Here is a 25743-nt window from a genome sequence, read left to right on the forward strand (position 1 = left end):
TATATTTCTGAAAGGCTTGGGAACACAAGGGTTGCGAATAGGGTTCATTTATTGTGTAGTAATGAAAACCGAGAGATACGGCAAATGTGGGCAGCCCTTTTCTAGGACTAATACATGCAAGAACTGAAAAGTAACACCCTCTTTCAGCAGGCCACAGTGTACCCATCTGAACACAGAAGTATAGCATGGTTGAAAGGTGATTCATTTAACTGCAGGTAGCATATATTTAGCTATTGCCAAGTTCATTTAGATGTCTACTCGCCTGTTTTGGAGTTTGCCATGTTATTTTAAGTATTTTTAATAAAGTATTGGAAGGATTGTAGGCCTTTGTCCAGGTGTCGCTATCATTCCATGTACAGGAAAGCAGTGTGATCAATGCTATCTAACCAGCCTTTTATACTGTGTCACCAATAGAGCTTCCTGCACACCAGGGAACAAGAATCAGGATCTGTTACGTGGCAGTGTATCCTACAAAGACAACTGGGGTGGCTAGCTGCCACCTTTCTAGTTTTATAGGAAATCCCTCATACTTGTTGTCTTGAAAAGTCTTAGGTTACGTAAGGCTATGCCTTTACTTAAATGCTGCAGCCTGGCCATGCTGCTGTAGTGCTTCAGTGTAGACACTTAGCTACAGCGAAAGGAGGGGTTCTCCTATCACCGTAGTAAATCCACCTCCCCAAGAGGTGGTAGCTAGTTCAACGGAAGAATTTTACCATCAACTTAGAGCTGTCTACATGGGGGTAGGTCTCTCGGGGGGTGGGTTTTTCTCACCTCTGAGAGACGTAGCTATGCCGATGTATCTTTTCAGGGTAGACCAGCCCCAAGTGTGCTGCATTAAAAGCTTTCTGACAGAATACACAGAAGACATTAAAAGAAATAACCCACTGCAAACTCAGCTCCTGGCAAAAAAGGAGATACCGCAAAGTTGCTCTTGGTGTTGTTTTTGCTTTTGTGATGTGATCTTGCGTGTTCACAAAACTGTACAAAAAGCAGTGAGTAATATAATCCCCTAAAATATCAAACTAAAATAAGGCTGCAGGTGATGGTTGGGGAAAGCAGCTTCCTGATTTAAAGCGATCCTTAGCATAGCATAAAGGGAATGAGAGATGTTGACTGCTTGTGTGGTCCAGGGACCATCCTGCTGCTGCTTGGCACTGTCCAGGCCCCTTTGAAGCCAGGGTATGGAAGTAGGCATAGAAACTGGCCTGCCTTCTTAACGCCTTACAGAGTACAGGGTAGAAATCCTGCAATGCTGCTGCATGCTAATACACCTCTACCCCGATATAACGCGATCCAATATAACACAAATTTGGATATAATGCGGTAAAGCAGTGCTCCGGGGGGGGGGGGGGGGAAGAGCGGGACTGCACACTCCAGTGGATCAAAGGAAGTTCAAGATAATGCGGTTTCACCTATAATGCGGTAAGATTTTTTGGCTCCCGAGGACAGTGTTATATCGGGGTAGAGGTATAGTTCATAATTCATAGCTGTATTTACAGATGTCACCCAGAGATTTATGAGAAGGTCCCTTTAGTAAACCGTAGAAATGTTAATGACCGAGGCCAACATGTACCTCTTCTCTATTAGCAAATTAAGAGTATAAATTAAGAAATACCTCTTTTAGTGAAAAAAATGACATGTATTTTCAAGGATCCTAAGTTTAAGGAAGTTAAGACTGAAATACTGCTCTCCACTCTCTTTTTCTTCTCTCTGATATACCAGTAGTACAATTTTTTTATTGCAGTTTATATGTTTCATTATATTTACAAGAGAACACTTCCTCTCCTAAACCCTTCTTTCCCTCTTCCTCTCCCACCCCACCTTCTTTCCTGTTGATCAATACATCCAAATGAATCCAACTGGTTTTATTTGATTGTGCAGTATCTGATGCATCTGAAGACCCAGTATTTTGCATGCATATTTGCATGTCATTTAAACAGTCATGTCAGTCTATAAATCGATTGATCAGTTTTTTTAATAACACCTGTCATGGTAGTAATAAAGCATTGCATAAATATACATTGAAATAAACTCATATTCTTCATGATCTCTTTCCAAGGGAGCATATGCTAGCTGTGCACAGAGATTACAACCAATAACTTGCCAAAATAAGAGAGAGTGCTACAAATTAGTCCCACTTTCACAAAAACCCATCCCTCACTAACGATCATCTAGCACAGCTAATTTAAACAGATAACCATTGACTAAAAGTCTGTACCATACACACCAACCATCTGCTTCAACACAATAGCAATTCAGCAGCTAGAAACATCAATTTCCAATTGCTCCACCTGGACAGAGTTAAACGTATGTTCTGTTGCAAAGTGGAGGGAGGGAAGGAGGTGAGGTAATGAGAAGATGAAACCGTGGCCATTGGCTGCAAGGATCACCATGACTGTATTGGTCATCCAAATAACCCCAAATTGCTTTTAAACAATTTTTTGATGAAATTATATTACAAGCAGCGAAACTGAGACAGAGGGATGGCATGCCAAGTCATTCATCAAGTCAATGGCAGAGTTGGGGCTTACACCCAGCTCTCCTGACTCCCAGTCCTTTGATTTACCACTGCGCTAATTCCTCATAACTAAGGCTTATGAAATTTACCCAACACTCCTTCCAGAATCACTCATGCCTCTGCTGCTCAGGTATCCATTGCTTGAGCGTGAATTCTGAGCCCCCAGTTAATGTCCCTTCTTACTACGCACTCCAGTCAATTCCTGCCATCCTCAGCACATTGGTTAATTCTGGGCAGCGGTTTAAGTAGATTGAAACAAGGGAGGGAGCTTGCACTGAACTAGCCAAGGAGGAGAGGAAGTGCAGCTTACTCAAGCCAGGAAGAGCAGGTGGGATCTGCTTTAACACAGGAGGGGGAGCTTTGTTCCCCATAATTTCCCCTTACTTTAACCCCTGATACTGGGCCATCCTACCAACAAGACAATTTATACTTCCCTCCCCACAATAAATAAGTGTTGGGCAGCTTCCCGCTCAATAAATCAATGTATGCTGCCCCTCCCATCCCCCCAGAAGGAGCCCTCCACTGAAGTGGCAGGAGGGCCCTCTCTCACACACAGTCTCTGCTACAGTAATGTGGTGCTGAGGTTTCCCTTCTGCTGAATGGGACCTACAGACTAAGCCAGCCTGAAGACCAGTGGCAGCAGGCCCCTTTGTATCCCAGAAGAGATCCTCGTGTGTCGAGCCCTACCTGCCATTCCAGTATGGCTTGTATGGCCTTCAATCCAACAGCAGCAGGCAGCTCCTTCCTCCCACCCATCAGCCCCAGAGATGACACTGGAGCAGTCTCTCTGCTGACTTAGGTCTGGTCACTACACACAGAATGTTAAGTATTTCATTTAAGGGGTATGATTTTTTAATGATATAGTTACACAAGTGTGGATGCAGTTATTCCAATATAAAATTGCTGTGGATGCAGTTAAACCAGCAGTATCAGTTAGCCTATTCCCCTTCCCATATGGGAATAGCCAGACTGATACAAAGCACCTTTATACCATCTAACTGTGTCCAAACTAGGGGACTGTACTGCTTTAACTCCACTGGTATAGTTAAAGTGAGACAACTTCTCTGCTAAGACAAGGCCCAAGGAAGACAGCACTGCATTGGTTTACTGTTGGTTTACATTTGGAAGATTTTCTTGACAAACAATGCAGTGTGGCCAGCTTCTCAGATTTTATGTGAGTCTCATGATGCTCAGTTTCTCAAAGCCCCAGCTTTCAGAGTCAAGTGATTACACAAGAATCTCACTTTTCATTTTTTTTTAAAACGTGCAATCCTGTAGGTGCAGAGAAAGTATGACCAAAGTACAACGTAAAGGCTCAGAAGCTAGCATGCAAAAAGAACAATCCACCCCTTCAAAAACATTGTTTTAATTACGATTTTGAGGCCTGACTCATGATTTTTGAACACTTGGGGTTGGAATACTGCATAAGGACTAGGTGTTTTTTTCCTCTGGTAAATGAATGTGGAACTTGATGGCACTCATTCAAGGAAATACTTCTGGGCCAGTGGATTTTTCAAGCCTTGTTTATAATCATCATAGTGTAACCAACACCCTCTTGTCCACATGGCCTCAGCCTGTAATGGCAGCAGTGAATAGAAATTGGATAGCATCAGTAGATGTGGCAACCACAACACAACCCTGCAAGATAGCACTATGGGGACTTCAAGTGTTAGACCCATCTTCTTCAAACCTGGCTGATGGCATTTGCCCTTCAAAAAGTTATCCAGTTTTCCTTCTCCTTGAGTGTTTTGTAAATATTCAGGTCTTAATTATAAATGTTTCCACTTGATGTCTTGCATTCCGTCTTGGCTCATCCTTAAGAGATCATAGTTTCAGTATTTATTACTTTACAATGCGTTTACCTTGCAGACAACAGTAGTTACAGGCATCCATGTAACGAAAGAAAAACCCATGGATGCCTGTAACTCCACCTCTCAAAAGCAGGGCTACCAAAGTGATATCTCAAGAAAAGTTACCGAAGTTCTGTCGTTTGCAGGACTACCGTGCCAGAGACCTCTGGTCAATTTGTGTATCTGCAGATTACTCTAAATAATAAGTGGCTTCAATTCTGAAGATGGTAAATTTATGGTTCCAGTAATCCCAAAACTACAGTATTAAAAAAAGATTCCATTGTTCCACAAAGGACACAAATCACTTTATATACAGAAACTAGAAAGTAACTCGTGGCAGAGTTTTAGGTATGCGTGCTTGTATTGTATTCAGTTCAGAGCAGTCCTTTAAATGCCATTGTTTCCTTATGTAATTCACACAAGTTACTCTTGTGAATCTGCTGCATTATCTGTTGGATGTAATCTGAATCTTGTAGAGCTACACTGCCTTGATATTCTGCTCCTTACTGTAAATAATTAAGACTTGCAATTTGCAAGGCTGGTGTGTACAGAGGAAGGAGAAAGGAGGAAAAGAAAGGAGAATTGTCTCAGTGCATCCTCCTGAATGTATTAAATTAGTCAGATGGAAACAAAATGTGATCATGGGCATCCATTTACAGTATGTAAATTTAACATAGGTCTTGTGTACACAATTCTTCAAACTGGAAACACTGACCTATTACTCTAGGGTTCAGAAAGTTTGGGTCAAATACAGAACATGTCATGTCCAATGATAATTTTTTAAATGCCAAAGGTTTATTACATTTAGGCCAAACCAACTACTCTAAATATCAATGCAAAGAATTATTACTGTGTACGGTGATAAAATAGTACAATAAGCTGTGTGAAACTAGCAGTGACTTACCAAACTGAAGAAAAAAATACCCCAAGTTTAAGTATTTCTAGATAACCACATGGCTGCTGTTAGAGAGATGATATGGTGGAATGGGCCTGAGTGAAACCTCACTTATGGCCTCATTTACAGGAGGGATGAGCAACCCCAGATCTTGTTAAGGTCAATGGGAGCTGCAGGGAGTCATCACTTTTGGAGGGAAAAATAGACCACTAGATTTGTTCCTCTTTAGCCTCTTCCCAGATTTTAGTGTTGGCTGGGAGATGGAACAATTCAGCCCAACGGGAACAAAGTCACACCCTACCTGCTACAATGCAAACCATGTTCCTTCTTAGCACTTTCACAGAGAGTGCTTTACAAACATGAAACAATCTCTTGGCTGACATAGCTGTAACAAAGGCAATATTGTATCTTTTCCCCTTGCAGCATCTGGCAGTATCCTCTTCACAGAAGTCTCTCCCCCTTTTTAACTTACACACTCCAAACAATAAAATGGTTCTGCTAACATGTCCTCCTTTTTCATTTTTCAGCATTTCTTCCCGATGATGACACTTCACTGAGAAGGAAGAGAATGGCCATCATGGGTATTCTCTTGTATTTGTTTCAGATTTTTGAAATTTACTAAATCACTTTAGTTAACTAATTCACCAGGGTCACTAAAACTAATTGTCTCTATGCCACAATGCCAAGAAAAGAAACTTGGAGTGAAAAGTTTTTTTGTTTTGACTGTTTACATTGATGGAAGGAGTAATGTGTCCTGTGACCAAGATATTGCCCTGGGGGTTTAAACTGGAGTTAGAGCTGTTGGACTCTTGCATTTTACAGCTTCTTCCCTAACCCATTTCTTGACATATTTGAAATTCTCCACAGGAACACGGGTGTTAACAGTTTTAACCACTCTGTCTAAGAATACCTTCCTCTGCATTCTTCCCATCACTCACAATAGGTCTAGACAATATGATAGTAAAAACATCAGTGGCTAGTCCATTTTGCTTGTACTGGAAGAGCTGCAACACACTGGGAGATCTCTCTGAACTCTCCCGTGTAGACAGGATCTACGTGTTTACAGGACTGAGGCATTAAGTAGGGAAGCTAAGAAGCTGGGGAAATCAAACTTGATAAAGACTTCCTTAATAAGTTCCCCTCCCTGCTTTTAATAGAATTCTTGACTCCAAAGTTAACTTGGAATTTTTTTACATGCATAATAATTAAAGATGTAGTTTAAGGTAAAATGGGTTCCATTTGCAGAAGCTGGTTGACTTCAGACTACAGGGCCCTAGTGGAAGTTTCTCTGAAACAAAGTTACAGTTATACCCACAGCTCACCTTTTGCTGGAGACAGAGTTGGCTGACACATTCAAAAAATTAGACACAGCCCATTGGGAAGGGCATGGGGCCAGAGCATCTGAGAGATCCATTGATTTGATAACACATCACCCAGGCAGCCTTCTCCAGTGAGCTCCTATGAATGAATCCCAAGAGAGGGCTATGGTAGGCCAGGAGGTGAATCCAAATCTTGGATGTAGCTACCCCTGTGAATGAACTTTTGCATATGCAGGGATGAATTAAGTTTCTAATATAGAATTAAAATAGCATGTAGATGATGTGATTCTCCTATAGAGACAAGAATGAGGCTTGACCAGAGGTTTACAGTAACTCCTCACTTAACATCCCCCGCTTAACATTGTTTCAAAGTTATGTCGCTGCTCAGTTAGGAAACATGCTCGTTTAAAGTTGTGCAATGCTCCCTTATAATGTCTTTTGGCTGCCTGCTCTGTCCACTGCTTGTAAGATTTTGTGGGAGAGCAGTAACTTTACAAGGAAGCATTCCACAAGTTCCTCTTCTCCACCTCCTCTCCCTCCTTCCCAGCACTTCCCAGCGCTTAGGACTTTGGGGGGGAAGGGGAGAAGGAGAGGGGATGTGGTGTGCTCCGGAGAGGAGGTGGAGTGGGGGTGGGAAGAGGTGGGCCTGGAGCATCCCCAGCAAAGTCGGCACCTGTTCTTCTTCATGGAAGCTGCTGCTGCTGCTGCAAAGGTGCCTCCTAGCATCCTTGCCTGCAATGGGTTGTGCCTGTGTGGGGTAAGCCAGGGGTACTTCCCAACCACAGTACAGTACAGTACTGTACAGTATATAATGCCTTTTGTCTTCCCCCCAAAAAATGTCCTTGGAACCTAACCCTCAACATTTACATTAAATCTTATGGGAAAACTGGATTTGTTTAACATTGTTTCACTTAAAGTTGCATTTTTCAGGAACATAACTACAACGTTAAGTGAGGAGTTACTGTATATGCTTCCCCCCAGCACCCCACAACTCTCTGTAGGGTCTCATAAAAGACATCCCTAAACAGTCTTTATAACACTAGTGTTACCTTAGGTGAAATAATGAATGAAGAACCCATGCTACCTTCACAAAGACACCTTTTTTTCTTACTCCTCCTCTGCTGATAGGTGCTGAATGTCCTGGGCTCAGACAGTAGGTTGGCCATGGCTGTGACGATGGCTAATGCTGTATCTTGTCCCAGAGGGAGCCCTTCTTTAATGGCATTTTTCCCTTTACAGTGAGCCCCCAAACTCTTTCAAATGACAGTGATTCAAAAATGTTGGACGCAAAGTATTATATCTGAGTTTCACTTAGGCACCAAACTATCCAGAGCACTAGCCAAAAGCAGAGCCCCAAGGTGCTGGGGAAGGGTATGTGGTGGTGAGTTTTCTCCCCTTCTGTTCCTGTTGCCAGTGGGCGAGATTGAGGCCAGCTGTACACTAGAAATTTTTGCTGGTATAGCAATGTCTGTTAGGGATATGATTTTTGGCAATATTTCTATACCAGCAAAAGCCTTAGTGTAGACGTGGTTACATTGGCATAAGAGTGCTACCACTGGCATGCAGCTTATGTTGCTCAGGGAATCAGTATAAGTATACCAGCAAAAGCACTTTTTTGCTGGTATAAGCTGAATCAATGCTGGGAGGGTTTGCTGATATAGCAGTACTGGCAAACCTTTTCTAGTGTAGATCTGGCCTGAGTAGGCCTGCAAATTGCAACATCAATATGCAAGATTGCAGAGGTGAAAGTGGTTACTTGTCTTGTTTGTGGTTAAGGTAAGCCATACAATCAACTGCATTGTCATTGGCTATGTCTTCATCAAAAAAAGGTAAGGGGATTTTACCATGGGATTTTTACTGCAGGATAACTAATGTACTTTAGCTATTCTGCTGTCAAATTCTAGTGAAGATGGAGCATTGTAGTTTTTACCTTGAAGTAAACCAGGGGCAGGAGAATAGTATTGACCTCACCTGGTATGTTTAAAAACTACCAAACCTTGTCTCCACTAGGATTTTACTGCAAGACAGCTAATGCACGTTAGTTATCCTGCAGTAAAAACATACCTTTCTTTGGTGGTGATTACATAACAGTCACTGTTCGAGTGGCAGCAGAAAAGAAATTGGCAATACAATCTCTGCACTGAAACAGAGATTTGCTTCCATTTTTCTCCTCAGCTTATTGTCTCTTCCCTGTACCCGCTCCCTTGGATGAGTTTTTGGTCTCTTTCCTACTTCTGGCTTTTTTGTAATATTCTTCTCTCCCATTGCGTGTCTTCTATTTTCATTCCCTGCCCTTTAAAGGGGTGGGGAAGATTGTGTGCTTATTTTGCTTCTTTATGATATCAAAGAGACCCGGAAGGTGTGTTTAAAAACAAAACAAAACACACCAACAAAAATGATGCGTGTGGTGGGGGCAGTGAGGATCCCTTCTTGTCTTTCACTTTAAGCCTGGCCTATGCTTAAACATTTTTCAGACATAACTATGTTAATTAAGGGTAGGAAAAAAATTCACACGCCTACTCAGCCTAACTCAGAGATCCTAACGTAGGAGTTGTTATGCAGCCAAAAAGGTCCTTTTGCTGATATAAGCTGCATCTCCACTAGGAGGGCTTGCTAGCACAGCTATAATGGCAAACCCTTTCTAGTACAGATGTGGTCTTACTCATGTGTTTAACTTTTCACATGCAAAGAATTTATTGGCCTCCCTGCCTAAGGATATTGATGAGCAAGCCTTTCATGAGAAGAAATAAATCCCATAGGCCAAAGGATAACACCATGTATCCTAGAACAGGTAGCAGGAACCTTTTAAAGGAACAGAACCCAATCTAATTAAATTTGATATATGAGATAGCACACTCAGCTGTGTCACATAGTTCCCACCTGACTGTCCCAGCCACTACCAATCCAAGGAAAAATGTGTGCAGTGTGGGAAACAGTGAAGGAGGCCAGACAAGTGCTGACACTGTCCCCATACCTGCAATCATACCAACTTGGGCAGGAGGGAGAAGTATCCTGGATGCAGAAAAAAAAATGGAAAAAATGGATCCTTCCCCGGATAACTGAAATATCACATGCAATTTTCTCCATTTTTGAAGACTACCCCATTTCAGATAGAAAAACTGTACGCAACGATATGTAAGCTTACTTGGTAATACTCTGAAAGTTCTTCACTAGAGTAACTTTGTCAGTGGCACATTATGTTCTGCAAACAAATATGAATCACAATAGTCAGGTCTTAAATGCACTCACATACTTGCCTGTCAGATGCACAAAATACATGTAATGCCAGTGTGACTAAAGGTAGGGAAAATAAAACTGATGGTTACTTCCACACGCGAAGGGAGACTTAGCTTACTTCCCCACGTTCCATTCATAAACCCCAAAATCCTCCTCCTACAAAATCATGGCATTTGATTGTATTTATATATAGACAAAGACAAGTGCAGAGTCCTGCACTTAGGACTGAAGAATCCCATTCACTGTTACAGACTAGGGACCAAATGGCTAGGAAGCAGTTCTGCAGAAAAGGACCTAGGGGTTACAGTGGACGAGAAGCTGGATATGAGTCAACAGTGTGCCCTTGTTGCCAAGAAGGCTAACGGCATTTTGGGCTGTATAAGTAGGGGCATTGCCAGCAGATGGAGGGATGTGATCATTCCCCTCTATTCAACATTGATGAGGCCTCATCTGGAGTACTGTGTCCAGTTTTGGGCCCCACACTGCAAGAAGGATGTGGAAAAATTGGAAAGAGTCCAGCTGAGGGCAACAAAAATGATTAGGGGGCTGGAGCACATGACTTATGAGGAGAGGCTGAGTGAACTGGGATTGTTTAGTCTGCAGAAGAGAAGAATGAGGGGGGTTTGATAGCTGCTTTCAACGATTTGAAAGGGGGTTCCAAAGAGGATGGATCTAGACTGTTCTCAGTGGTACCTGATGACAGAACAAGGAGTAATGGTCTCAAGTAGCAGTGCTGGAGGTTTAGGTTGGAGATTAGGAAAAACTTTTTCATTCAGAGAGTGGTGAATCACTGGAATGGATTACCTAGGGAGGTGGTGGAATCTTCTTCCTTAGAGGTTTTAAGGTCAGGCTTGATAAAGCCCTGGCTGGGATGATTTAGTTGGGAATTAGTCCTGCTTTGAGCAGCGGTTGGACTAGATGACCTCCTGAGGTCCCTTCCAACCCTGAGATTCTATGATTCTATGAGATACAAAAGGATTTAGTCCTCACCATACCTGCAGATCTCATCAAAAGAGTCACTAGCACCACCTTAATAAAATCAAACTTATTGGTGCATATTTTAGAGTAATATTTTGGCATCAGATAGTTGATCAAGCAATTTAAAAAATATTTTATGGGACAGATTCGCTGTTGTGTTTTCTACTGTGTACAGCAGATGGGATTGTTAAGGCTCCTCCTTTCTCTGCCCAGCCCCAGCCCCAGCCTGATTAGAGCAGCCCCTAGGGACCATCTGCCATCTAGGGATTGCTGGAATATATTTTACTCCAGACACTTCTACCCACCCGCAAAATGCCTCTCCCATTCCCTGACATGGCCACTGTACCAGGGGCCACAGGGAGGGGGGTATAAGAGCCAGCTCCATGTCTGCTCAAGAATCCACCATTCAGAGGTATCCTCAGCCAGGAGACTGAGGTTAATCTGTGCTACCTTGGCACTAATAAAGAAGCAGAGCAAGACAGAAAGTCTATCTCTTGCATTTTGTCTTCTTCCTTTTTCGTTCTATGCCTACCTGTGGCAGTTCCCCCTTAGTCTTTTTCTCCCTCTCCCCTCCTTAAATCCTGCTCAACAACATTCATTTGCTTTTTACCTCCCTTTTTCCAGCATCTCGTCTAGTCAGGGCTGCAGCTGATCTAACTGAAACAAACTTCTTCACCTTGACTGGTCTGTTAGAATATGTGATAACCTTATGCTAAACAATCTATGCCACCTTGCATTTAGCTGTCACACGCTAAGTACCTTTCCCAGACCGGAGAAAGAGCTCCGGGTGGCTCAAAAGCTTGTCTCTCTCATCAGCAGAAATTGGGCCAATATTACCTCACCCATCTTGTCTCTCTGAAAAAAACTACTCCTGTTTTAGCCAGATCAGACACCTCGCTCTGTCTGCACCAATCAGCAGTGGTCACTTCTGCATTTCACTCCTCTGATTGGTGGCTGGTGGGAGCAGCTAAGCCAGCTCAAGACATGCTACTGGTGCTTTACAGTATGCAGTTATTGCTCAGTGCCCCTCCAGAGACCACCTCAAGTGAAACACAGTTACAAAAATGGGCAGAGAGGAGCAGGGAAGTATCTGGGGTCACTGTCCACCAGCAATGGTCACTGAATCTGTGTAGCAATGAAGAGAGCTCCAATAATTTAAAAACTGAGCCAGATGCAGTTCCTGAATTATTTGCCTCTGCCTTAAAATGATACCGGAACAAATCCAAGGACACCAAAGACTTAATGGACACCATTATGCAGCACAACACTGTCTACTCAGGACTTCATGGTGAAAGCTGAAATAGAACTCATCATGCTTCAAAAGTTCCTTACCACTAAGCTAAAGGGGAATCCCCACTAGCTGTTAGCTGTATAGAGCTTATGACACAGAGCTGTGCAGCGCTGATTCCATTCAGTAGAGAGCAGTGGTACACATACACAGAAGCCAATTCATAACAACACAAACCACAAACCCTAAAATACTTTACTAGTAGAGTATCCCAAAAAAGAGGCTCAAATTGGCAACCAGTTTATTTCTGAAATTTCTTAACTTATCTGCTGCCAGTGGCGCTGCTCTTTTGCCTATACCCCTCTCTCCAATCATCAATTTTGTTTTTTCAGAGTAAAAAAGTATCCAAGGCTATTACATAACAGTCACTGTGCAGTTTTTATGTCTCTTCAAATTGACATAACTTGTCAATGAAAGTCAACCAAATCAAAATTCTACATTTTATAGATAATTTAAGTATCTTGTTCATTAGGAGATTACATTTTCCAAGCATATTTTCTTGATGTTTCATAACTTTATTCTCACAGAGATCTTAAGTTTACACATACACTTTCAGGTAGATGAAGTCCCAAACTTAAATTTTGTTTTAAAAAGTTATACTGAAACTGGCATTCATATACTTCATTCGTTTTTTAAATATTAATGGAACAATTTTGTTTGGATTTGAATGCTATTTGCAACCCAACATTGCTGCATTGTGAGAATGTGTCCCCAACCAAAAGTAAGAGACTAGTCTGTTTACAATTTCCAATCTGAGTGACCAGCAACCTACATTGAAAGTGAACAACGAATTAAATTTGTAAACATATTTAAATGTTAATAATCTAAAGTATTATTAGTTATTATTATTATTAACACAAGTAAGGAAATTCATCTATAAACTGTGATGACCTTTCAATCGGCCAATAGCATTTGCATTCGGTTTCTTTTTGGAGGTGAATCATCCCTGTAAGATGTTTAACATTACAGCAAAATTAGAGATCTAGTTTGAAGCACATTGACCTTCACAGATAACAGCATCAAACTATTAACATCAATTTTGGCTAACTAGCAAACAAACATAAAATTGCTTAGACCTTAGTAATAATCATATGGAAAGATAAACTCTTGCACTTTTAGAAATCGGAATCAGATCGGAAAACAATAGCTCTAACTCATTCCCAGCTCCGCTGGGTCGCGGGCAACCACCATTTTCTTCAACTGAATTGCGAGAAAAAAAAGTTTGAATACCACTGCATTCTCCAGGTAACACCGTACTGAATTACAATAGCAGAGAATACTAATACTCCAGATAAGTGGGCTTGCAACATTTGTTTAAAGTTTCATTATCTAACATTGCTGACCGTTATAAGAAAAGGTGGAAGGCATATCATAAGCAAGTGCAGTCGTTTTATAGATACCCCAAATTTGATTTCCTGTTCCGCGTTTGGTTTAGTTTTGTAACACGTTCCCCGGGACCAGTGGCAATAAGACTGCGTTCATAAACCATCAGATACAAACGCTATGGTCCTAGCCAATGAGAATGAACTAGTGAGTTACCCACAGATACAGCCAAAACCCCACTGCTGAACGCTGTGGATGGCACTGTTCAGAAACGAAGCTGGCAACGGATACAGTAAAACAGCCCCCCTGGGTATAGAAAAGGGAACAATGCAGGCGATAACGAGGCTCTTTCACTTAAAGTGGGGCGATCAGACAGGGCAGATGTACACAGAGCTCTGGACTCACCGATTTTGGCCAGACTGGCCACAAGTATCCAGAGAGCAATGATGTACGGCTCCTGCACATGATCCCATTTGAAGGAGACGATCTGAAAGAAGTGAGGTCCGCTGCCCGCTGTATGGTCCCCCGAGCTCTTCTCCTGTGCCAGGGCTGCTGGGAGAACCAGAAGCCCCTCGGCTAAGGGCACCTGTCTCATCTCCAAGCTCATCTGGCCAGCGCACCGCACTGCCCTGGCTGGGAGCGCCAGGCGCTCTGCGATGCCTTTGCCCCTCGGTCCTTGCCCCTGGCGGGGATGGCTCAGCACCTGCAGGCGCCGTGACCCCCCTGCCCACGGGCAGGCGGGCGGGCTGCTGCTGCCGCCTCCCTCTGGGGGCCGGGAAGTGTCGGGACTCGCCAGGCGCCTCGCGCGGTGCACACGGGCAGATGCTGCAGCTCGGGTCCCGCTGCCCGCCGGCAGCTGCCTTTATGGGGCTGTCCCCGAGCCGCCAGAGGCGGGGCTACGCTCCCTTCTCCGGCGGAGGAGGCTGCTCCAGACAGCGGAGCCCGGCCGGAGGGAGCAGCGCCGCCGGGGATCTCTGCCGAGCTGGGATTCTCCCCGGGCAGCGCTGAGCACGTGGGGGCTGCGCCTGGGGGCTGCCGACTCCTGCACGCCTGGGATGCAGGCACTGGTCCTGGGTGGGGTGGGCAGCGGGGCGCGCCCGCCCGGAGCGACTGGAACTTGGAGCCAGAGCAGGGGGCAAGAGGCCAGGGAGCCCCCGCTCCGGGGACATAATCCTGCCCTCTGAAGAGCTTGTGGGGATCGTTCCCCAAGGGCCAGTCACAGCCTTCAGAGACCCCCCCACACTCCCCCCACCGTCTACCGGGGAGGGGCCTCGCTGCCTTCGCTCAGTGACACCCCGATTCAGCGGGACCGGGCTCATTACAACCTGCTGCGTCCCAGAGCAGCCTTGCGCGGCTCTCTCCCGCACACCCAGGGGCCAGGGCTCGGGGTTGTGTTTAACTCTCCTTGCTGCTTTCTTTCCTGTACTTTTTTATGGGTACAAGGTGAAGCGCCCTTTGGGATTCCCGCCCCCCGGTAACCTTTGCTTGAGCGCCTCACGCGGTTGCATTTCGGGGCCCGGACTGTGCGTACTCTGTGTTGGGCAGCGGGAGCCAGGATAACCATCACGCTGCTGTCAAAGGGATTGCAACCAAATCAGCGTGTGTTCTGAGCAAACAGATCCCTGTGCACCACCTCCCCACGCTCCGGCCGCACCGCCCAGCAAGGCACTGTGAAGCAACTGAAATATTTGGGCGCAACATGGGCAGGGCGCTAGTTCTACGGAAAAATACTGCTAGTCCATTTCCTTAATATGATGCAGCAGGTCTGTGCTCCAAGTTCAAAACTAGAGAGAGAAATAGCAGGCAAGAAACGCCCCGGAGATAAGACGTGAGATGATTCAAAGGACTTTAAAAAACCCAATGTTCAACTGCGACATTTAGGAAAATAAGGAAAAACCCAGCGAGATGCTCTGTAAATCACTTAATTGATTATTTACAGTCATACATTTTTAAGTACAGATTGTGCTTTTTTTTTTTTAAAGTTTGCTGATATCTTAAGGGTGTCTCCTCTTTATGGTATAATAACTTTATTTTAAGCTACTGAACTTGGAGACCAAAGGCCACTAAGACTGATTTAGCCTGTATTTCCTCAAACTGAAGGCACACTCAGATTAGCATTATGGTGGAAATTGCTCTTCTACCTTTTTGCTGCCCAGGGCCTCACCCCAAATGAGAAATTTCATTTTGTATTAAATATAGTGCTACAAATTTCTCGTCACCTCTCCATTAAATAGCTGAGGGAGGTAGTTATGGGGGATTCTCCAAAGCTGGACCATTCTGAAGCTGCAAATGAGAGTAAGGCTGTGTCTACACTATGCCCCTTAAAGCTGCTCTTTGTCGGCAGGACAGACCTCTCCTGCAGATGGGTGATAGGGCTTTGTCAGTGGAAGAGCATCTCCCACTGACATAGCACTGTCCACACCAGTGCTTTTCATCAGTAAAACTTTTGTTGGTTGGAGGTGTTTTTTCCACACCCCTGACCGGCAAAAGTTTTACTGATGAAAGTGCGGTGTAGACATAGTCTAAGACTGAAGCTTATCTGATGTGCCTCTGCTCAAGGATGTGCTTGTGGAAGATGTAGCCAGCAGGAACTTGAAAATGTTCTCTTCCCTGAGAGACGTTTTTTAGACCAAGTCCAGCAGGCAGTTGCTCTGAATGACCCCAGCCAGTCAGAGCACAGGCATTTTTTTGTGCTATGGGATGTTTGAGAGGTAACCATAGAGCTTGAAGTCTGTATCTGTACAGGATGGATACGTGTAATCTAGTTAGCAGATAAACCATTTCATTTGAATATAAGTATAATGCAAATTAGAACTTTCCATTCTGGGACATGTATTTCATGGTAAAGGGGTGTGGCATAAGTATTGTCTGGAAAAGGACTTTGACTCTTAAAATGCACCCACACTAGGAATTTTCCTTGTCATTTAGACATTGGCCTTTGTAACAAAGGGAGAGGGCTGTTTAAATACTTAGAGCAGTGGTTTTCAAACTGTGGGTCATGACCCAGTATGGGGTCATGGAATGTAAGGCACTGGGTCGCAGCAGCTCTGGTCAGCACCGCCAACCGAGCCGTTAAGAGTCCCATCAGTGGTGGTGCCTGGCTAAGACAGGCTAGACCCTACCTGTTCTCACACTGCGCTGTGCCCCAGAAGTGGCCAGAAATAGGTCCGGTTCCAAGGCTGGGGGGGCCACAGGGCTCTGTGCACTGTCCCTGCACCAAGCACCAGCTCAGTACTCCCATTGGCCGATTCCTGGCCAATGGTAGCTGGCAGCGGGGGTAGTGCCTGTGTGTGAGAACCACACAGAGCCCCTTGTGCACTTCCCCGTAGGAGCTGGACCTGCTGCTGGCTGCTTCTGGGGTGCAGCGTGGTCCGCGGTGCCAGAACAGGCAGGAAGCCTGCCTCTGCACCCCCACTGCACCGCTGACTGGGATCCGCCCAAGATAAGCCCACACCTCAATTCTCTGCCCCAGCCCTGGAGCCCCCTCATGCACCCCAAACCCCTCATCCCCAGCCCCACCGCAGAGCCTGCACCTCCAGCCCAGAACCCTGCCACTCCCTGCAACTCACTCCCCCTCCCCTCCTCACTGTTTCTATAAGTNCCTCATCCCTGGCCTACCCCAGAGCCCTCACTCCCTCCTGCCCCAGTCCAGTGCCCCCTCCCACACCCTGAGCCCCTCATTCCCAGCCCCACTCCACAGTCCTCACCCCAACCTTCTGCCCCAGCCCTGAGCCCCCCCCCCCACCTGAAACCCCTCATCCCTGTTGTTCACCAACATGGAGTTGATGTGTCACACATCACAACCCTCTGTGACTGTGCCAGCCCTGAGCCCCCCCCCCCACACCCTAAACTCATTCGCAGCTCCGTTGGGTCGCGGGCAACCACCATTTTCTTCAACTGAGTTGCCAGAATAAAAAGTTTGAATATTGCTGACTTAGAGCACAGTACTGGCACTGACTCACTGGATGACTTTGGGAATGTCACATCTAAACCCTGTCTACACTCAGCTATGTCTACATTTAAACTGCTACACTGGTACAGCTGCACCACTGTAGCACTTCAGTGTAGCCACTTACTACAGCAATGGGAGGGGTTCTCCCATTATTGTAATTAATCCATCTCCCCGAGAGCTTGCAGCTAAGTCGACAGAAGAATTCTTCCAGCCACCTAATGTCCTCTATACCAGGGCTTAGGTCTGCTAACCTACCTTGCTCCTTGAGACACCTATCTGGATCGACTTAACTTTTTCCTGTAGACCTGTCCTAAGCAAATTTTTTCAGAGCTTTCCCAGTTGCTAACATCAGTTCATCGTTACCAGTATTAGCAATGTCTACACCTAAAAGTTAGGTTGCCCTAGCTACATTGTTCATCCCTGAGAGATGTCATTAAGCCAGCCTGAGTCCCAGTGTAGACAGCACTAGGTCGATAGATAAATTCTTCCATCACCTAAACTACTGCTCAGAGGGGTGGCTAACTACAGTGACAGAAAAATCCCTTGCATCACTGTAGCATGTCTATATGCTATGGTGGTACAGCTGCAGTGCTGGAACTGTGCCACTGTAGCATAAACATAGACTAAAAAACCTGCCACCATTGTTTTAAGCATCCTGGCTTGCTGTGAGCAACATTAGATGACATGGTGCTTAAAACAGTGGCAGCAGACATTGGGCAATCCACAGGAAGGGTCCCAGTGGGGTTAACACTGGTGGAGCTGAAACAGTGTTAGCAGCCAGGAAAACGATTTGAAATATTCCTGTCCTGTAGCCAGGGCCCATGTTTATCTGTTTATAAAATGGGTATAGTACTTAGCTACCTTAAACGGATGCTGTGAGAATTAGAATTTGTCAGGGTCTTTGAACTCCTTGGTGTAAAGTGCTAGAGAAGTACACATGGTTACTGTTGTTTTTTTATTCTTTAATTGCCAGCTCATGAAAGATTCACAAAACAAGGTTTACAGCATTGTTAAAATGCTTACACAAGACAATAGCTGACAACACCAAGGGCAGGGGCTAGGTGTGTTTGTGATAGAGCTGTCCCATTACTGTAACTATTCTTCTAAGCCGAAGGATATTAAAATATAAAAGATTACTGCTCTCTGAAGTGCACAGAGTGCAGGATTCTTGTGCATTTCATTAGTGTACTTGCCAACCAGAATGGAGCAGGCAGGGTAGAGGAATTACCCCAATAAGTATGTAGAAGGGGCGGCAGGTTTGTAGAAATTTTGGTGGTGCCAAGAATGCCCAGAGCCCACCCACCCAAGCACTGTCCTCCTTACCTGCCTAAGGCTCTGGGAGGGAGTTGGGTGCAGGCTCTGGCCTGGGGGTGGGATGCAGGCTCTGGGAGGAAGTTTGGGGATGGGGGGAGTGTGGAGGGCGGGGGTGCAGGCTCTGGGACAGAGTTTGGAGGTGGGAGTGGGTGTGGGAAAGGGGTGGGGGTGCAGGCTGTGGAAGGGGGTGAGGGGGCACGGCACTTACCTGGGGCTCCTAGGCAGTGTGGGCCGGGGGGGTCTCTGCATGCTGCTGCCCCCAGGAACTGCCCCCGCAGCTTCCTGTTGGCCGTAGCGGCACTTGGGAAGGAAGCAGCACATGTAGACACAGCCCCACCCCACCCAGGGGCCACAGGGAGGGGTCTGGAACCACGTACAGCAGGCAGGAAGCCGCTCAGCTCCACTGTACTGCTGGTGGTGGGTGGGGGCTCTAGGCTGTTTTAAATCACCCAGGGGATGTGCGAGGGGCAGCGCCCAGGGACTGAAGGTGGGGCCAAGGGAGAGACCCAACCTCAAACATTACTGGAGCCAGGCCCTGGGCCAGGAATATTCCTGTTGCTCCGGCATCATGGGCCCATAGAACTTGTCGCCTATGCATGTAGGTACCTACCGCACATGTAAACCTGATTAATTAATGTCTCAATGTATGTGTCCTACGTGTACACACAAGTACACATCTATACGAAACACATAAAGAGAACATTAATGTTGCATGGTTAAACATGTAAGTCATGAAATATCAGAGTTAACCTTGCACATGTGTCCCTGTGGGACCGTTTGGGCAATGCTCTCTCTGGCTAGTTTCATGTAACATGATCTGTTCTCAGTAATTAGTAATATGGATTTCAGTACCATCTTTGCCATAAAATAACTCACCACACAAGATCCGATATTAAATGAGTCTGCAGGACTAGAAACAAGAGCTGGAAAATTGCTCAGGCCTCAGAGAGAGAAATTGCAACTAATAACATTTTATATTTATATTCCCAAATAAACTTTAAGATGAGTTAAGGGTAAAAGTGTGTTTCAGTGGAGTCCCAATCATCATAATCAGATTCTCAGTCTACTGAAGACCATTTTGCCAGGCAGAATAACCACTGTTGATGGCATCACACCAGGCATCGCGTGGTGAAATTTCCACATTTGGCTCAGTCCTGCGAATCCAAAAATCTCTGGCGGTCCCGTGGGCAGTGCCCTGTAAGGGTCAAGGCGTGCACCTCTTTGTGCCTCGGAATCTAGACAACGTTCCAAATTAAAAACAAAAAAACAAAACCTCTCACACTTTAAAGAGTTTGGAAATGAACTGTTAAAGACTCCCGCAGCAATATAAGCCTTCATCACTCACCACTACTACCTGTAACTTGCACTTTACACCCAGCCTTAAATTTACACTCCTATTTTGTACTGTAATGGAAATACAGTGATTTTATATAACGCTTATCAAATACACAGTAAAAATTTCAAAAGAAATATGGTTGCAGAGTACATTAAGTTATGTCAAAGTTCTTATGATATTATATGTAGTGGCTTAGAAGAATAAAATTGGAATGACTTGTTTGATAGCGATAGAGAAGTGAATATAAAGCATGCAGATTTGTAGTTTAGGTTATACTGTGCAGTGATCTAAACCTGATGTGCTAAAATCTCTGCAGATGTACATTGGCACGGCTCCATTGGTTGCATCAGTTTACACTTGCAGAGCATTTGACACAGTTTGTCTGCAATGAGTAATTTGGTAGTATGTTAATAGTACGGTACTTAACCTTAATTATAGCAGAGCTCTTGCTCTACTGTAACCTCGGAAAGGACTTCCTTAAATGAAAATGGGATTTTATAATCTAGTAGTGCACTATTCTGACCTTAGTTATATATTTCTGCAAGGTTTAGGGAGTGAAATTAAGATTGGGTGAGTGGTGAGAGTAAAGTGGGGAGACAGGGAGAGAAGGAGGATATAGCAGTGGGAAACTGACTGGATTCCTTACCTGTACATTTCAAGACATTAATGGTTTTTTAAAAGAAAGCTATGGACTGGACTCCACTGGAACATACTTCTAACCTTTACCCTGTCTTAACAAATCAAAGGTTTTGTGGTTGGTCATTTCTGTATAGTGGTTTTTTGATGGGTTTTTTTGTAAAACAACAAAAATGTAAGTCAGGCTGGTATCTAAGGGGGCAGGGGGCTGGGGGGCTGCTCTGACTTACCATATGAGCCTCCCGACTGGGGATTCCCCTCCTACAGAAGGAATTATACACTTGAGGTATCCAGAGCATGGGGACGAAGGAAGGGAGGCTGTTGTTGACACCAAATTTTTTAAGTGCTTCAAGTTTTATATTAAAAAAAAAAATACACAGGTTTACAAAGTGTTACCATGTATGAAGGACTTTCCCTAGCTTACCATCCACATTATTATTACTGGTAGTGGTGGTATTGCAGAGCCCCAGTCGTGGTCCAGGACCCCACTGTGCTAGGTGTTGTGCAAACACAGAATAAAAAGATGGTCTCGGCCTCAAAGAGCTTACAGTGTAAGTATCTCTCTTGTCTTCCCTGCCCTCCTCCACCTTTCCTCCCCAGGTCACATATAGCACATTTCACACTCGTCCAGTTCCTAGCATCCCCTTCCATGCCACTCCTCTATCTTTCCACATTCTCTGCAGCCCCTCAGTCCCTCTTTATGTCCTACAAGTCTCCTGTGATTTACATGCCTGCTCCTCGTGCCTCCCCCAGACCGCCCTCCCATTCTGAGATGACTGGGGACAGACGTATGCCACAGCCACGCCTCCATTTGCCCCCCCCCCCCATTTCATCTTCATTCCAGTCCTCCATATCCTCCCATGCCTCCCTCCATATCCCTGCCAAATGCCTACCTTTCTGCTTTTCCCCATAGGCTCCTGCCCCCTCCCATGCTCTCCCGCTGTATCTGGCTCAGGTTAACAGCAGCAGCACAGCCTGGAGACAACAGCAAGTCAGTTTAGATTTATAACAGTTTAAAATTAATTATAAGTGTTGCTGTGTATGAAAGAGCTGTGTACGTTTCAGGTTTCAGAATAAAATTGCAAACATGAGGGGAAATAAATACTGCAACTTACCACTAAAAGTCCCCATGGTTCTGTGCAGGCCCCTTGCCACACTGGCCCAATGTATATGAAGTCAGGCCCAGTGTGTTCTTAAGCTTGGCCAGAAAAAAGGAGTAAACAGCAAATGAACAATGACTTTCTTTATCCATGGGAAAAACAAACAGCCCTTAACTTACAAAGGCAATTAATGGGTGTAGTTTCAGTGTAAGCAAGATGATCAATGCCCAGCTACTCCTGCTTCTATTCCTGCCATAGATGCTTCCTGATTTTGCTTCCTGGCTGCGCAAAGGAAGTTTTCTCTTCCCCTTAGGGACCCACCCCTTACTTCCCTTATATCATGACTCTATTAAGTCCCTAGTTAGTCCCTTCTGTGCCAGCCTTAGCATGGAGTATGTTATACCCCACCATGAGATCTTTATATTATACATCTTTGTAATTCCCCATTACACGCCCCACAAAAAATGACAAGGTACTTCTCAGCAAGGCCAACAAAATAAGCTTGAGCTTGTAGGCCAAGATGCTTTGGAGAGACAGTGAACCCCAAAACATAAGGTATTTTTCAAAATAATCCCGCAGGGATTTTTTTAAAACACCTAAACTTTAAAACCCCTTTTCTATTGGTTTCCCCCCAAAGTTTCCACACCCTAAGAGGAGATGTAGCTTGTGAAGTTTCAAAGGAAGTGATTTCTTTTTTGGGAAGGTGATCATTAGACTTTGATCCTCCAAACACTCAGGCATATGCTTAACTTTTTTACCACACTGAAATCAACAGGGATACTCACAGTTGTAAAGCTAAGCATGTCCTAATATGCAGGATCGGGACCTACGCTTATCAGAAGAAGCTATACCACCTCAACTAAGAAATGGACACTGATTCGCTGTAAAATAGAAATGAACTAATGTGTATGTGTACTGCTGCCCTCTACTGGACAGTAGCAGTGCAAATGGGGCATTGCTCTTATATGCTGATTCAATAGCTAACAGATTCCTCTTTAGAAGATTGGGAGGATCTTAGTTCCATCCTGCTATCACCATGAAGTTCCAAAGGCTACACGCTGCAGCATAGGTATCTGGAATACATACCCACATGACCTGACTAACTGAACCCATTAGCAAGTCTACCAACAATGAAGGAAAATAAACAATCTCAGGTTTCCAAGGAGTTATAATAACCAAGTATGAGAAAATGGATTCTTCAAGTCAGGAAAATAGCTTGACAGTATCCTTTTTAATATTAACTTCAACAATCTGGTTTGACAGGACACACTTCAGTCCTAGGAAGCCAGGCCAGGTCAGAGCTACTATTAAAAATGAAACCTACAGAACTTTTATCTTTTTTGGAACCAAAATAACAGCAAGAGAAGAAAAGCAGTGATTATATCAGAGTAATTTTACAGTGAAAATGGGACTGAAACTGATTAGAACATTACTGCCCTACAGCAGTACAAATGGACTCAATACCAATATGAGCGGAGACTGTGTTTTGTTAATATCTTTCAGAGTGATAGCTGTGTTAGTCTGTATCAGCAAAAACGACAAGGAAATGTGTTAGTCTCTAAGATGCCATGAGTTTTAGTTAACATCTTGTATTCTAATCTGCTGTCTCAAATTCAGTTATATTTTTGGAGAGGTAAAAAGATAACACCCACAAATTCCAGAGAACAGCTATTCATTTAATCTGGTAAATCAAAACAAGAACCCACCCACACAGTAAGTAAGCCACTTTGAAACCCTTTCCAAGCTTTAATGGCTGGAACCTGCCTTCAAGGCACAGCTCAGCAGCACAGGGAGGAAGTGAGATACATGGGCTCAGTGGGAGCTCCTGGAGGGGTGCCTGAGGTACAGAAGAAGCAGTGTCTCTGGGGGGGAGTGGTGGGAGACAGAACAGTGCTCTGCACCCCTTTAAAGTGTCGAGTTTGAGTTCCCAGCCATATGGAGCCAGCTCTGTTGGCCAGGGGGGCAAAGTCATGGTCAAGTGTTAAGGGGATGATTGCACTCCTGTAGGCACTAGCTCTGAACAATCCTTGCCCCCTTGCACGCTCATGAATGGCAAGACACAATCTGTCTCTAGGGTGTCATCAATAATTATATCCTGTACAAATAAACCCCTTAGGCATCCAACTTTGCTTTCCCTTAAAACTCAAATAAAATACACAGAAATGCAGAGAATGTTTGAAAGAGACATATCATGGTCAGTTAGCAATGGCCATGTTCATTTGCAAACTAAACACTGACAGTACAGACCATAGCGGTGTCTACGTGTGAGGCTGTGTTTCATATTTTTAACAGTCCTAAAGTGTGGTTATCTCACGGAAATCATCTCTGTCCCTCCGGCTCTATTGCGTATGCAAGACAGAGTAAAGGGGTTGGTTTCCCATTGCACACACTTTGAAGGAACATGGAATGCTCTCTCAGTAAGACATGAACTAATAAAATCAGGCAGAATTATCTGCAGCTTAGTTATTTGTGAATAATGTGATAACAGTTGATGTTGGAGCTGAAAAACCACTCCTTGTCTGCAATAGAAAACAGTTGGTTTAGAAGCTTCTGCCAATAAGCTGGCCTGAGTGGCCAAATAGCAAGGGATAGAAGAACTATTTGACACCTCTGCCATTTCTGGTCCTCTACATACAGGGCTGTCCACTATGTTGGAAAAGTATGTTTACACATAACCTGATTTAGCTACAGCAAAATTTAAGCTATGTAACAATTTGGTGACCCAGTATGGGATTTAGGACATGCTAAAAAATGTGATCTTGTGTGAAATTTTTCATATTTGTGAAAATGGGTTTTGATTTGAGTTTAATCTCACCATTCGTTCTGTTACCCTAACAGGCTGAGTCTACGCAGTGTGATTCGGAGGATCAACAAAACCCATTTTGACTCTCTTTCTTCACAGGCTGTGTTTAGCTCGGTCAGCTATTAAAAACCAAACCAAACCAAAAACATTGTATGTGTTAGACATTTCTGGGCCAGATCGCTCTTATGCTAGTTTTACACCACTGGAACTCCATGGACTTCACGCCTGATTTTACATCAACGTAACTTAAAATCAAATCTGCTAACGTTGTGTCTTTGTGACTCGTTGCTGAGTGTGTCTTACAGGTCTCCCGTAGTACTGATTCACAGAGGGGAGTTGTTCAGCCCCCCAGATAGAGAATCATGGCTCCTTAGCTCAAGCTGTAGTAGTATTTGCTTTTAGCTCTGGAGGTCCCTGGTTCAGACCTGGTGTGTGAGTGAAAAGGCCGGTTGTCACATCTATGCTAGAGACAGTCAAAAATTTTCCATGAAAACCGTTTTCCAATGGAAAATTAGGGTTTCAATTAAATGAAATTTTTGGTGACGCACCTGCTTTCCATGGAGAATTAAATTTTTTAAACAATGCTGAAAACCAAAATATTTTGGCTAAAAACTGAAATATTTTCATTTGAAAGTTTTGCAACAGTGTTCGTGGGAGTTATAGTTTGATTACCTCCTGTCCCCACTCTTCTTTATGGACCATTGTCCCAAGCTGACATCTCCTGTGAAGCATCGTAGGAGAGGTAGTGAAACCAGCAAGCCTGGCCTGTAGAGGAGAATTGGCGCATGTAACAAACATTGCAGCATTTCGAAATTGAAATATTTTGTCTGAAATATTTTTTTTTGGCATTCATGTTTCAATATTTAAATTTCTTCTGAAAAATAAAAACTTTCCATGGAAAATTTAGATTTTTTTTCATTTTCACCAATTTTTTCTGCAAATAAATCTCTTCTTCCAACCAGCTCCAGTCTACATTCATGAATCGTAACACAAAACTCTTATGTAGGGATTCTTCTGCACCATGGTTAGCCCTCATTGGACCTCTAGTGTAGACAAGGTGTTTCTAGTATCATGGCTTGTCTATATTACCATTGCTACCTTTGCTAACAGCAGTGAAGCTGCTCTGGTGATAGACTGTTTCTTGAAAATTGCCAGTGTAGATGCAACAGAGGAAGCATAAAAATTTGTTAATTC

At 44.2% G+C, this 25743-nt stretch overlaps 1 protein-coding gene across 1 annotated transcript in view; it reads right to left on the reverse strand.

The window, feature by feature from the left end:
• Nucleotides 1–14015, reverse strand: part of SLC9A3 (solute carrier family 9 member A3) — a 67952-nt gene extending 53937 nt beyond the window's left edge. The window contains exon 1 of the mRNA XM_032765551.1: nucleotides 13814–14015. Within this exon, the coding sequence (XP_032621442.1) occupies nucleotides 13814–14015 (202 nt within the window). The remainder of the gene's footprint in view (nucleotides 1–13813) is intronic.
• Between the last annotated feature and the right edge of the window lie 11728 nt (nucleotides 14016–25743).

Source organism: Chelonoidis abingdonii, chromosome 2, assembly GCF_003597395.2.
Source record: "Chelonoidis abingdonii isolate Lonesome George chromosome 2, CheloAbing_2.0, whole genome shotgun sequence".
Taxonomy (NCBI): domain Eukaryota; kingdom Metazoa; phylum Chordata; order Testudines; family Testudinidae; genus Chelonoidis; species Chelonoidis abingdonii.